The 14,807-nt window shown below is 36.9% G+C and overlaps 1 protein-coding gene across 1 annotated transcript in view; it reads right to left on the reverse strand.

Annotated features, from left to right (window-relative positions):
• The window catches only part of LOC117208899 (suppressor of lurcher protein 1), a 526,325-nt gene that overhangs the window by 450,331 nt on the left and 61,187 nt on the right, over positions 1-14,807 (reverse strand). The window contains exon 2 of the mRNA XM_033450406.1: positions 6,984-7,050. Within this exon, the coding sequence (XP_033306297.1) occupies positions 6,984-7,050 (67 nt within the window). The remainder of the gene's footprint in view (positions 1-6,983; positions 7,051-14,807) is intronic.

Raw genomic sequence — 14,807 nt, forward strand, 5'->3', positions numbered from 1 at the left:
TGCAAATTTCCAGTTTTTCCACGTATCGCTGCCACTTTTTATCTGACGAAATCGAAATAAAACTCTGCGGCCTAAAAGTTTAGAAAATTCGTCGTTATCGGAGAAGGATGTTTTTTCCAAGGAAACGAAGAAAGTTCTATTGAATCGAATTAATCAATTAACTTGTACAGATAGTTGCGAAACTTTTCGGTATAATTAAGGAAAGTAGAATTCATAATGTGGTTAATAATAAAATTATATCGTTTCGACTAACTCGGTATTAACAGACAATGCAGAGAAAATACACGTGTGAAAATATTTGAAGATATGTATACGCCATTATACGAAGGAGCTGAAGAAAAAAGCGACGGAGATAAAGGCGATGAAAACCAGATATATTTCACCACATCCTGAATTAATCTACCTACTTTACCAGCAACAAGGCATGATAAATTCTGTTTTCAAACAGATCGTAGAAATATTAAAATGTCAAAACTGACATTAACAATGAAAAAAGAACATAAAGATCTAGAAAAGTGATCGAAATACTTTGTTTTTTTTTTTTTTTGGGTGTATCACATTAGAAGAGACAGGCAAGGGAATTGTCCAACAAGAAAGAGGGAAACAACCAAAGCACAAAGAGCATACGAAACAATGTCTGTTCCGTGCTGTTGACCACACGTGGATGCACCGGTGCAATGGTGTAACATCTTCAACGACGTTAGACGACGCAATGAACCTCGTTGCATGCTTCGCCAAATTAAATACCATCTACCTTTTACATAATGTTGGTAGGACTGCACGCGTCTAATGGAACTTGGCACTTTTCTCACCGAGTAAGAATACGTTTCCATTTTTTGGAAACTTCCTTGGATGCAACAAATTGCAATCTGCAATTATTATTATGGCTACATTAAGGATACGTATATACACATATACATTGCTAAGTTTCTACTGGAAAATTAACGAATACGAGTATGTAGGTACAAATACTTTTTGTAGCCACTGAATGAGCAATATTAAACAAAAATCTTCTAAAACAGCCAATATTGCGACAACCAGTAATATTTAAATAATTTATGAACGTAGCAATATAGTAGTAAATAATAAAATATACTATTATTATATTTATACTTGATAGAAATTGTACTTAATGGTACATTTTTAATTGCGTGTTCATTAAGACGACTTCGAACGTTCTATGAATATTCGATCGAACGTTCATGTGCAAAACTAAAATATGTTCACCGCGCAGGACAAATAATCAGACTCGTAAACAATAATTAGAATTTGACGACAGTCTTTAGATATTCGAGGACTCGCAGGATGTAATTACTCCGCGCTAAATAAGCCCTGATACGTTATCTCTCGCGTGAAGCAATTTGCGCTTAGTAGATGGGTTTTAATTAAAATCGTAATTTTTGTTTCGTGTAATCGTTGTTACAACTACGCCCCGACGTCGGCTGACGTACGATTAACATCGATGTAAATTCTACTGTATTGTTCGCTAGATGAACGTGCGGTACAAGGACAAACCCCGTGAAAAATGAAATGTACGGCGAAATAGAAATCGTGACATAGCTGAGTCTCCTTACAGGAAACTTTATGAGGTAGAATGAGACACGAACTGAGCTGATGGATAGTATTGGTAATTTAAATTAATTTCACTAATCCAGGTATGCCAGGTATTGGACAAATTGTACGTCAAAACTGAACTAATTCAGACTGTACACTATAAAATAGAATTAAAATGTATTTCATAGGAAAATCTAAAGGTTTATTCCTTCGGTTTCTGAATTCTGCTTTTCTCGTTTCTAAGAAAGGCGCATCGAGCGAAGGATAGGAGAAATAACGCGATAGCTTGGAAAGTTAATATTCATGATTTGAAACCAGTAGTTAGAAACCAGCAAATATTGATGAATTGAGTTTAGTTTAAATTAGAATGTAATCAAACTTGCTTCCGATTAAACTCTGTGGCCATTAGATTTTCAATTACTCGAAATCATGAGTAATTACGTAGAAAACAATTTTCGATTAACTTCCGTTCCTCCGTCTGTAGCTTTTTATTTGCTGTCTTTATAAAGGAACAATAATTTGTTTGAAACGCTTTTCTCATCGCTAATGAGTTTATCAAGCGCACGTTTCATTGTAATTATAGTGAGAAACGTCGGATAAATTACCAATGAAATTGCAAAAATAATGGTGGCCGGGCATACACCGTTTAAGCGCGACAGTATTTAGCATAACGTTAATTTAGACGAAGCCTACAGCACGACTGCGTGAAGCAATTATACCAGGGCTAATTAAGATACGCAGATAGTCTAGTAATTTACGAATAATCTCGCGAATATCATTAACGGAAAAGCGAAATGAAATGCGCCACTTTTTGCCTGTGATTTCATATTACCATGAATATTTCCATTGATAAGCGATATCGTCAGAGAGTAAAAATTTCGATTCGTTTTGCATAAATGGGGGCAAAAGTGTTATCATAATAAATATAATATAGAGATATAATTAAGAGTGTAATTTCGGAGATATTAGTAAAAATTATGAATTGCAGCAAAACGAATATCAATTGCAAGCACAGAAATGTAATGTTCCAAAATCATTAAAATTTTTCTGTAATATACACAAAGGAAGTATGTATAATGACACGAATTGGAATGCCCCTACGTTACACAATGTTACTGAAATATCGAGATATTATTATTAAAATATTGGAAAAGCAATATGCCTTTGAGGTCAGAGAGTTTTTACATATTTCAATAGTCTGTTCTTCTTGTTCAAAAACGGTATTGTATAAATAAAATGAACAGTAATCAAATGCGGATATGCACATTTACATTGTCCAACTTCCAAACACAATGCTTAAGTCGCTTCATTTACAAATTTTTGCATAAAGGTATAAATCAACGTGTTATGGGATTAAAATCTTGCTACCAAATATTTGGTTGAAAATATGAAAACAATCGAAAGAGATTTAATGTTAAATTTATTGCTAACCAATCTAACGATACCAAATATTACATTTTCTACTTGCCTTCAGATTTAAAGAGATATAAGGTTAAAGTACGTCGAGACAATAAGTTTTCCTCGAAACAAGACATCGAACTGCAGCTTATAGAAAAAGAAGTGTCACGAAGCGATCGAGCTTCTGGACGAAAGTAAATTTTGCTATAAAATATGAAACGAACGTTTCTCGCCCAGCAGAGAAAACAAGATCGCTTAAAGGAAGTACTTTACTAAAACATGAATTGTAAATGAAGTTAAAAAATTACTTTCGAGGTTAAAGAATTTTAATTATGCGAGTAGTTAAGTTAGTTAGAGTTTCTTATCTCCTCTCCTAGGTCAAAGAATTTTCATCAAATTTTGCATTTTAGATTGAAAACCAAACCGAGTTTCGCGAAAGTTTCATTTGTTGCTTATACTATTCAAAGGATAACATAGCGTTCTATGCAGCATGCTCTAGTAACGTTTGACTATCTTATTTTACTGAGAGTTTTTAAACCCGATGCACGTGTACTACAACTATAGATTGACAGATAATTTAATTTATTTGCAACTTCTGGCTTTGGAAAGCTTCTCTATGATCTAATTCTCGTATTTAACAATTAATTTAAAAGAGATAAATAGCACAGCAACACTTAACGTTCATAACCCATTTACATAATCTAGTTTAATATATATACCTATGTATAATATGAAAATCATGTATGAAAAAAAAAATATCCCGAATCTCTCTATTTGTAATTTTATAACTAATTTACATTCTGTCAAAAATAATCGACGCGAGAATAGCGTTGCCCATACTGGCCAAAGCATAACTTGTCTACGCGGCACCACGCATACCAGTATCATCACATATGCTACATGAATTACTCCCTTTAGCACTTTAAATTACCACGTAGGCATGCAAATTTTATACTAATCATATCAGTAAGCTACTTTTATCAGGAAATCTGTTTGTGTTCATCTATTTTACAAACGAAAGAAAGTTTATTATCATTACAGTTTATTATAGGTAGTAATTCACGTGCAAAAGTATGAGTTACTTCCCACGAAGTACAATAATGAAAGCATAATTCAAGTTATTACCGTTCCCAGGAGGTCATTAGCTGGTTAATAACTACAATTTTCAAAGCACGCACATAGTGATTTCGGATATTCAAAATGTTTCGCTTTATCTCCAAGCGATCATATATCAATATTTTTCATCTGTATTTTTAACTGAAATCTCTGCGCGTACTCTAATTTATGTGCTTCAGTGGGTCCGATAAAATATCTATAATTTGAAAATTGTTAATTTATGGATTGTAATCTTTATCAATTTTCGAATAAAAACGAGTAATTTAGCAATCTTTCGTTCCTCGTTCAGCAAAATTTGGTCTAAATATTTCTTGAAAATACACGAAACATTCCATTTATCAATCTAATTTTTAAAACCTTCGGATACCATCGTCCTTTTATTCTCAATTAATGTTTCTAACATCGTTATAATAAATAGATTAGCGAATACCTATGCATTTATGAGAAATTTCACGATCCATCAAACACCCTCATTGTAAATTACAACGAATGAAACACCCTCGGTCTAGTGATAAAAGTTGCAGCCTTTTCAATCGCAACATCTCAATGATCCCCCTGATAAATACTACAGAAATAGCTAGAAACATATTTCTCTGAGTCATCTGATTTGCAAAACCGTATAAACTATCCTGCATCAAACCAAAGTACATACATGCCACGCGTTCACCCGCACCATTCTTCAAGCGATATCAGCACGAGTGATATCAGTAGTACAAGTGAACCTCTCAACGCCAACGGAAGTTGTATCACGAGACTAGCCAAAGCATGTAACACGCTTCCGATATGATAAAATAAGCGTCGCGATACGCGTACCGGCAGAGGGGGAGGGAGAGAGAGATAAACGAATTGAGCTCGTGTATCCTTGCGATTCGTGACTTCGAATAAAACCGGCGACCATCATCGTGCGGCGATTCTTAACGATCCTGGGTCGAGCAGTGTTTTTGTCCGGCATGTTGCCTAGATACGTTCAAACGCCTAACTTCCGGCTATACATTAACCCCTTAAGGGTGAGACACGAGCACAGCTAACTGTCCAAAATGCAAGAGCCTGTGTGAGACACGAACACTGCTGACTAACCACTTTTTCTATTAATAAATACAATCACGTTTTCGTATTTATAAAAACGCTTGCTTTCTTGTACCTTCTATCTCTTCCTTTTTGCTTCTCATTGTATTAAAAACGTAAGATGTATTATTAGAGTTAGGAAAAGATATATTATTATACAGCCAAGAAGCAATTCCACTGAAGACAAAGCGTGCATTTTTAACCGGTTAAGTAAAAAAAAAAAAAAAAAATTGTACGCTAATGGGGTTGAAAGTATATACTTATTCATTTCTAGAGCATTACGCTCCTAGATGCAACCTGAGCGCTGCCTCGCCAGCTTGATCATTGTCCTATACTACTGCGCGCCACTGTGAAAGACAATATTTTCATTCTACGCATCACTGTATGCTCTTAAATCGCAAATAGTTATACGGGCGTAAGAACCTCCTACTTCATGTTGCGCATCTTATTGCATTAAAAATGTATGGCATAGCATTGGAATTACGAAAGAGATATATTATAATGTTACATAACCAAGAGGAGTTCCTGTAAAAACAATATTCCGTTTCTTTGACCGATTACGTCGGGAAATATTAACCCAGCTGCGTTCTTTAAGTCATTTTCGACTGAATCGCCCCTTTCTGTTCAAACATTTCTTGATTTTCAAGAAAATACGAAAGAATCGTTTTATTGATACGAATGAATTTTATTCGAACTTAAAATATTTTATGTCTCCCTGCTTGTCGGTAGTAAAAGTATCGGATATAGATATTCGAGGAATATAAAAATTGGAATATAACGATTAGAATATAAAAATTCGAGGGCCGTGGCAGGTTAAGAGATTCAGATGGATGCGCCGCGTGAACGCGACTAGCATTAGCGCGATAATCGGAAGTTGGACGACGATCGATTTTATCGGTTCCCGGAAAATAATACGTTAAATCGATCGTGTCTACGCTCCGTAAGACTTTATGGACGTTAATTTTTCTTCGGATATGTATTCCGACGAGCTTCGCATTCGGGGCGAGCACATTCCGTGAAACGCGGAAACATTTTGTCGTTTGTAACTTTAATGATTCGACGGCGGAGCCATTTCGGAAGTTGGATGGAAATTTACGACAGCGCGTCGGATGAAATTGTTAAGGGTTTTATTGGCGTGGGAAAAATGTTGGAATATAAAAGATCGTTTATACGCGAGGTAGCAGTTTTAGATTGGTGGCAAAGGTTGGTCTTTTTGTATTTCATAACTGGTATATTTATTAATTAAAATTGTACGTGGGTCGATAAATTAGATACGAAATTGTGTAGAAAGTACAAAGCGCATAAGTTAAACAATTCAAGCGTATTGTGAAACAAGTTTTTCATATATCCTCTTGGGAAATGAGATAAACGAATTTATTTTAAACGCTGGTTTTAACCGTTGCCTGTTTAATTCGTTGAAATCCTACGTATTTCTACGTACACCACGCCATGTGCAAAAATATCCACATGTGTGGCGCTTTGACCGTTCAGTTGAATTTTAATCTTCATTTCGAAAGAAAAAACGTATCAGGGTATACCGGATGCAAATAAAGTATTGTAAAATACCAAGCATTATAAAAAATACTACACTTTGCATATTATATATACTCTTTCGTATTATCTGCACTTTTGTAGTTTCAAGTTTCTTGGAAACGCCTAAAAATCTGCAGTCTAGTTGTCACCAACGATTCTCAATATCAAGCGGAACACGTCCAGTTGTTTAGGAAGCAATATCTCGTTTCAAAACGGCACGAAATTACGCGAATATCGTAGAGGAGGCAATAGAACGGTTTAAAAGTTAACGAGAGAACAGCTCTAATAAAAGCTAGGCAAAAGTATCTTTCTATTACCTGGATTTACGGCGTGGCAGTGGTTGAGGAGCGGCAGCCAACAGAGCAGTAGCACCGCTCTCTGCATCTGAAACAAAAACCGCAGATATTTTTCACAAGACGTTTAATTGCTATTCCGCAGCTCCCGACCATCTTCTAATATAATTATACGCTGATTAAAACGTACGATGAAAGCTGCTCGACGAGGCTTCCAGGCCCAACCACGAAATCCAATGGATTCGTGGCTGCACTAATTACAAGAAGGAGCCGTGGTTCAGCTCGAGGAACGCGTCACTAACATTTCGGAGAAATGAGCCACCATATACGTGTACAATTATGTACACATATGACATCGATTCCATAGAGATACGAGTCTTACTTAGCCTTGCTACAGTCCTCGAATATCTATATGCCGATCTCACTGTTTTAATAAGCAACTTATTCTAAACTTGTTACGAGAAGTAAATATATTTTGGATATCTTAAGAAAAACTTTAGCACGCAGTTAAGACGGGAAACAATGCGCATTAAGGAAATTTCTTTAATACTTTCCTCAAACTTCTAGAAGTGTATTCAAAATAAGGGAAATATGATTGAGTTTAAAGTAAACCAAAAACACGGTTAAATAAACCATGAATAGAACATCAAATAAGTATGACGAATACAAGATACATTTCTTTTCTCGTTAAATAATTTAAATATTAATAACCTACAAGTCTAAACAGATTTCCTATAAATAGGGTATTAAAGAATAACGTGACGCGGCACATTTTGAAAATTGTTCGCTCAAGGTTTTATTGAATATTCGACTTCGTAATGCCATTTTATCATCAACATAATCTAGAAGTGCATAAATCACAGTTTTTCCTTATCAGGATGCATGGGAATTTGGGACCGATAATCACCACGTCTTTTCGTATTGGTAGCCACGTGACGTACCATGGCACTTTGATCATCCAATTTAGAAACAGTCTGTACAGTCGTGCACAGGTGCGTCGGTACACACAGGGAGGACCAATCCTCCGGTGTCCGTTCTAGCGAAAGCAAATGAACTCTTGAACAGAGGCCTGTGCGCGTGCACGCACGACCGATCTGCGCATATACAGAAGCAGCCGTGCGAAAGACGGCGTATACTGAATTTCCAACAAGCAGACTTTTAACTGTAAAATATCGGAAACCGGCTGAAATTCTTCGTAGAACAGGAAACGAACGGCACGACCGATTTGTCAAATTGATTCGACCGGTGAACGCGTGGAATTTTAAGTTTGCCTCTTAGCCAAACCATCGGAGATACACTCGGGATCCACCGAAACCAGTTTTGCAAAAAGAGAGAACATGCACAATTCCAGCGATTACGGGAGGGGCGATACGAAGTTACTTCGAAACATATCGTTTCTTTTTAGAATATTATGTGTTACGACCGTTCGCGGAGAGACGCGGTCGCTAGGAAAACGCGTCAGCGAGAGGCGTTAATTTCTCGCTACGATTCGGTTAATCGACGCCGCCTAATAGTCGTTCCCCTGTTTCGGTTAAGATAACAGAGGTGGTTCGATGAATGTAACACTGTATAGTAAGTTATAAATCACCGTTTATTCTAACAACTTGTAAAGAAGATAGTTACGCTGGTGCGTATGCGTAAGATGAGTGAGTGACTGATCTACGGGTGTATTCCCGGTCAAAGGATGTTGACTGTACGAAGGATGGGAAATCAGTGCAGTTCGGTGACGATGCTGTGGCGGAGGAAAGCTAAGGATGGGTGTGTCTAGCGCACGGGACCATCGGATGTGTTGGTGACGATTTTGGCTAAGAGAGTGAGGGAAATAGGCTTCGTTGTTAATTGGTTAAACAAAGGTTGGTGGACTAGGAAGGGTCTTAGCCGCCCTCGAGAGAAAGTAGTTGGTAGGAGGAAAGTTACATCGTACGTGAGAAAAACTCCGTAGTAGACAATGGTCTTTAGAAATGATTCGGGAAACAGATGTTTGTTCGGTTTGAAGGACCTCGACTAGGAAATTCCTATCGAGGGTACGCAGTAAGTATCCGAAGACATCTGATTCGCTGCCTTATAAATATGGGATGGTGTGACGTCAGGGAAGGACGTGGCGTGAGGGGTAATTGTTTATAAACATTGTCAAGATATGTTAATGTTGTCAAGGAGCGTTACCAAGGTTTGTTAAGGGGAAAATGAGCGTGGAAAGTGCTGTCAGAGTGGAATTTATCGTGGTCGAGAGTGTTGTTGTGACGTAGAATCAGTGAGAAACGAATACGCGAAACGCGATGTCATATTCGATTTTGTGAGAGTGCAACGATATTGTGTTTATCATACTGTTTGTTCTGTTAACTTATAACATTCCTACATAAATTTAACTTAAACGTGTACAGTCATTCGTGGCATCTTCTTACGATAGATTATGGAAATAAATCGTCCGTTCTTTTGGAACTGATTTAAACTTATGTCGTGAATTTATTTGACTGTATCCAAAAGCTGGATCGTTACTCATTACTCAACGGAACATATAATAGCATCATCGCCATTTAAAATGTTACTTTAAACGCGTCTGTTTTGTTCCTATTTCGCCGGAGTTTCTATAACATTGTTATCCGCTTCATTAACGACGTCGATATTTATTAAACTTTTCCCGCGAGACTTTAATCGCGGTGTTCCGTCGAACGACATTAAATCACGCATTATTCACCGTTCTGGGCTAATGAATGCAACGTGACACGCGTATATGATAAAAAGATGTTTCGGACAAACGAAACAGGACTTTAATCCTGGCAAATAGCGCGTCCGTAAATATGAATTAAGCAAATGACGGGGCTTCATTAAAATTGCACCATCGATTGGTTCCGAATGTGGAGCGATCTCGCACGGCTAAATCCACTTAAAGCCAGCACCAGGGTAGAAAAGCTCGTATCCATCCGCGCGATATTTCGAAGGCGATCCCAGCACAGGGGAAATGTACGTTCTCAGCCATTACAAGCGAATACTGTAATCCAAAATTGCTGTACCGAATGCGATCGATTCTACGCGCTTCTTTATACGAATACCGTGTCATCTCGGAATTTTTTCTTCGATACGGTTGAAGTATTAAACATAACGGACAGTAGGGAAAAAACAAGAGAAGACGAAGATGGTCTGACGGTAGAACTAGCTAACATTTAATATTTAGCCAAATATATTATTCGTCGTTGATTAGGATTAAAGCAATAGGACAAAAATAAATAAGTACCAGTAATATACGTACGTCGTGTTTCTGTCTCGATAAAAGTAAAAATTAATATTATAAAAAATTCTTTTTAATGACTGAAAAGACGAAAAATATGATAGTAGTCGATTCGAATGGTTCCGTAGATTTAATGTTAAATTAAAAGTAGTATATACAAGGCTATTCAATGTCTGTTGAAACGTAGAAAACATCGAACCGTCATGAGTTTTGGTCGACAGACGTCGTTTCGCTTTGCGTAAAAAGAATTGTTGACATTGGCGGACAATGGAGACCTCTTTGTAAATGTTTCACTTCCTTTGAAGTCAACCTTCGGTACACCTCTTGGGCAAACACTTAAAACAGCGATATTTTTAGTATCTTCTTTGAGGATTGAATCAAATAAAAGGGGAGGCAGCCGGAATATGCTAATATTTGCTCCGACGCGAGCGCCATAATTTTTTTTCCCCGATGGACATTGATAAAAATTGTTAAAATATTTAAGGAACAAAATTTATTATCTTTGAATAGTGGAGCGATAGTTTGATTTCTTCTGCAGTAAAAAGTTAGAAATAGATCGTCACATTTTTAGGTAACTATTTCCTATTAAATTCAAGATTTAGACGTGGACTTGTATATTTTCGTTGCTAGTGTAAGTTCAGATAACCGTTTAATCGCGCAACTTTTACTGTATTCTTACATTCATACTGTTTATTCCTTTATCGAATAATTTCTGAATACCGGAGTGAAACGTTGGCAAAATTTCTATTGTAATCCGTTAAATGGTCATTTCAAGAAATAAATAAATACCCTATGTAGAAGGTGGAGCGAGCGATAACGATGTTAATCGAAGATCAATGCATGAATTTTGGGAACGCTGTTCTGAAATTTTCAAGTTTTATCAGCCTTATTAGCAGGATTAAAAAGATACATGAACAGAAACAAATCAGGAAAACTGAAGTTCGCGGGAACTTTTTCAAAGTTCTAATCAAACGTTCGTTTAACTTTGGATTTGTGCCAGACGATTGCTATCGAAAGTTGGAGAAAATCCTTAAAGCGTTTGCCTTTTAAAATTAACGTTTAAAGTAGTATACATTTCCTCGCGTTATGAAAATATTATTTCAAAATTACAAGAAAGTTAATAACTTAAATAATAATAAAAAAAATTACATTCAAATGCTAGAATTAATGGTATGACAAATAATTACGTTCATATTCTTTCTATAAGGATCTTAATATCGAAATTATAATCGCTGAAAGTATAATCTAACCCACGTTTTAAACCTAGCCTGCAACCTTTTGATAAATCTTTCTCGGCTTCATTTCCAATAAGCAGCCAGCGGTTGACAAAAGATTTCCGTAGAGCGACAATTTCACTGAAAATTCTTAAACTCGTTTCGCTGCAATTGTTCGGTGTATGAGAAAAATTTTACGCGCGTTTTCCGTATACAATAAGCACTTCTCGAACGATCGTTGAAGATATCTGAGAACTGTGCAAATGAATCGGTTACGCCATTACGCTATAATTCCAACATCTGGATAAAAGAACGGTCGTTCGAGGAACGCAAACGCCGGATAAATGTTCGTTTAAGACGTTTGTGACCATATCGCTGTGCAACCCTTCGCGAGAATCGCTTACGATATTATCGAGCATGAAAAGCTAAACTTGAAACGAAACTTCAAATATACCACGCTATAACATTCGCTGAAAAATGTTCGGTCCACCTTATTTTAACTATTCTAAAAAATTTAGTAAAATAGCTTGGGTCACCGCGGCAGTCAAAATGTTAATTTAGTTCATATTCCTAAAGCCACTAGGACAGAAGGTCAATAAGAATCGTATTTTTCCCCCTCATCGCGGTAGACTGCGGTGGTAATATCCGTTGCGACAACCATTCGGAATAGGAATGTTGTCCTGTAAATAAATTTCTCGTGACAAAGGCCCAGCCTGGCTACGCTAGGTATATAGTCGACTCGGTGGTCGAACGTTGTTAGTTTCGTTTTGCAAGCTACACGAAATAGGCAGGACAGCTGTTAGGTAAATGTATTTAGTGGTAATTGGCGCGGTTTGCATGTCAAAGTCAGGTAAAATGCGAATCACAAGGACAGCGTGGTATAAATTTCGCAAATTAAACTTTAGAAGCTGTATACAGCGATATATTGAAAATTAGGAAATTCTGCGACGATGAAATACTTTCGTCGATCAGTTCTATGGGGAGCCGGTATGTATATAACAGAATATAGAATCAGAGAACTTAACTTTAAATGCTAACTTTCTCAGTACCTATATAGAATGGCATTCGTCACACGTTTAGTGACGAATTTAATAGCAGTGTCATCTCCAAGATGACTTGACGTTTCTTCGAATCTTATAACATACAGTATCTAGTAGCTGTGTCTCAAAAAATAAAAAAAATAAAAAAAAATGAAGATCGATTTAGGGCATGATTCAGGGCGTGAATTTTACGTCGATGTAACGTGAAAAATGTTTTGTAAATTACTTGCGAACTTTTTCAAAGTATAATAATTCAACGTATAATTGCATCCGAACAGAAGATCAAAGTGTCGTAAAAATATCGCTATTTACGACAATAAAAATATAATCGTTGTTTTTATATAATATCAAGCGAGTCAAAATGAATTCATATTTGCGAAACTAATAGTATAGAGCGTACTATTTTCACCGGCCTGACTTCCTGCTGTCCACTGGATGATTAACACGGATGCTGTGGAATGACTGGAAGCACGTTTCGAAGCTACACGTGGGTGGAATCCGGCCTAGATTTTTCATGAAGCCCTTTTCCTCGACGAAATGGAATAAATTAACATCCCAAATCTGGCTCTTTGAGCGGTTACCCCTGAGAACTCCAATAAAACCGGCGTAGAACGATAAATAGAATAGTGGAAGGAGTAGCCATGGCCTCTCCTCGTGCTTTAATAAGCATGTGTCCGACAGAAAGTTCCAATCGGCGAGAAATATCGGTGGTCTGAAAAACTACTCGCGAACGGTAAAATGTGTATTATTTTCACCGTGGAATTCGACTTCGAATAGGCAAATCAAGTTTTAAAGAAGATTCTGCGAAACCATGCAGTTCAATATAGCTCGAGGTTTACGATATTCATAAATAAATTTACTTGAATAGGATCGAGAGAACAAGTATGTAATACATTGAAAATTCTGCCGCGCTACGTACCTGAACGAAAGACTGAATCGGCAATGTATCACTGAGTAAATATTAATCGACAAAGATATTACTTGGTATATGTACATCCATACTTAATAGACACTAAAATAAATCACTTCTTGGTCAGATAAATTTTATATATCACGATAACTAAATATTCCGTCTTGCAACTATCGCGAATATCGTCCAAGGTTATCTTTAATGAGCAAAATCAGTTTGACACCCTCTGTGAAATCGTTAATAAACGTTATCTAGAATGTATCTGCCGAGACATCTGTGTATATCGACACAGGTCTGTGTATATGTATATATGTATAGGTATTAAAGTATATTCTCAGTCGTACACAAGCTGCGTCGCGCTGATACTTGCCCTCGACGCCGTCTCGAAATTGTATTAGCGTCGTCTCGAGTCCATGCAAGAAGTAGGCCGTTCCAGTTGCACTCTCTCGCGGAGAGAGAACGCGGCAAAGGTCAAAAGTGCATGAATTGTTGCGAAGTGCCTCGGTCCTCCACTCGCTAAAGCAGTACAATGCGATCGGTGACCCCGTTTCGTGTTGTCGGCCTGAAAACCACCGGCGACTGCTGACATTAGTGAAAAGCACCGCGATCAACTATATTTCTACGTCTATTTCTCTTCGTTTTATTTACTTTGTTTTTCTTGTGCTTCCCCTTCTCCTTAACGGGCTAATAGACGAAGAGTCGAAAAAATACGGATAAGTCTCTCCCGATCTTTCCAACTTACTCTCAGTACACGCTTCTGCTACGTTCGATAATAAAATCGACGAATGTTGTGGCTAGACGTACAGTCAGTCACGAAAGCCTAAACACATTCGTCGAAAGCTCCGCTCCCCAGATGCTTAAACCCAAAAACCGCATCATACAACAAAAAATGTAAAGCGCCGACACATAATACAGCATGGCTACGTCGTACCGCCGCGTATCGGTACCTTTGTCTAACATACCATTATAAAAATTCATGTTTATTGTGAATAATGCACTTAAAAACTGTATTTCTGGACTCGATAAACTCCTTTGTAAAAAAAAAAAAAAAAAAAAAAACGTCGAATTTTACGTATATGACTTACCAAGGTAACTGACACAATTATTGTTGACGTATTTTTATTAACGTATTAAGAAATCTTGGCGTAGTATTGCATTACAAAAGCTTTAATTTTTTCAACGCTGGGGAAATAGGAGAACATTGAATCTTATGTTAATCTCATGTTAAGCTTGTCATTTTTATGATTTCATCAACATATAACAAGCGTATGTAATCATTGCGGCATTACATTTTATATTTTTTTTTTTTACTTCAATTTTCCTCGTAAGAAAGAGGGCAAACAAGCCGTATTACAATTTAGCGTTACGTGTCTGAGTGTGTGAAAAAAATTCGTAGAATCAACTTAACTTTGTACCACCATAATATTTTATATTTAAGGAGAGGAAGTGTGCAGAGTT

This window comes from Bombus bifarius, unplaced genomic scaffold (genome assembly GCF_011952205.1).
Source record: "Bombus bifarius isolate JDL3187 unplaced genomic scaffold, Bbif_JDL3187 scf7180000008163, whole genome shotgun sequence".
NCBI lineage: Eukaryota > Metazoa > Arthropoda > Insecta > Hymenoptera > Apidae > Bombus > Bombus bifarius.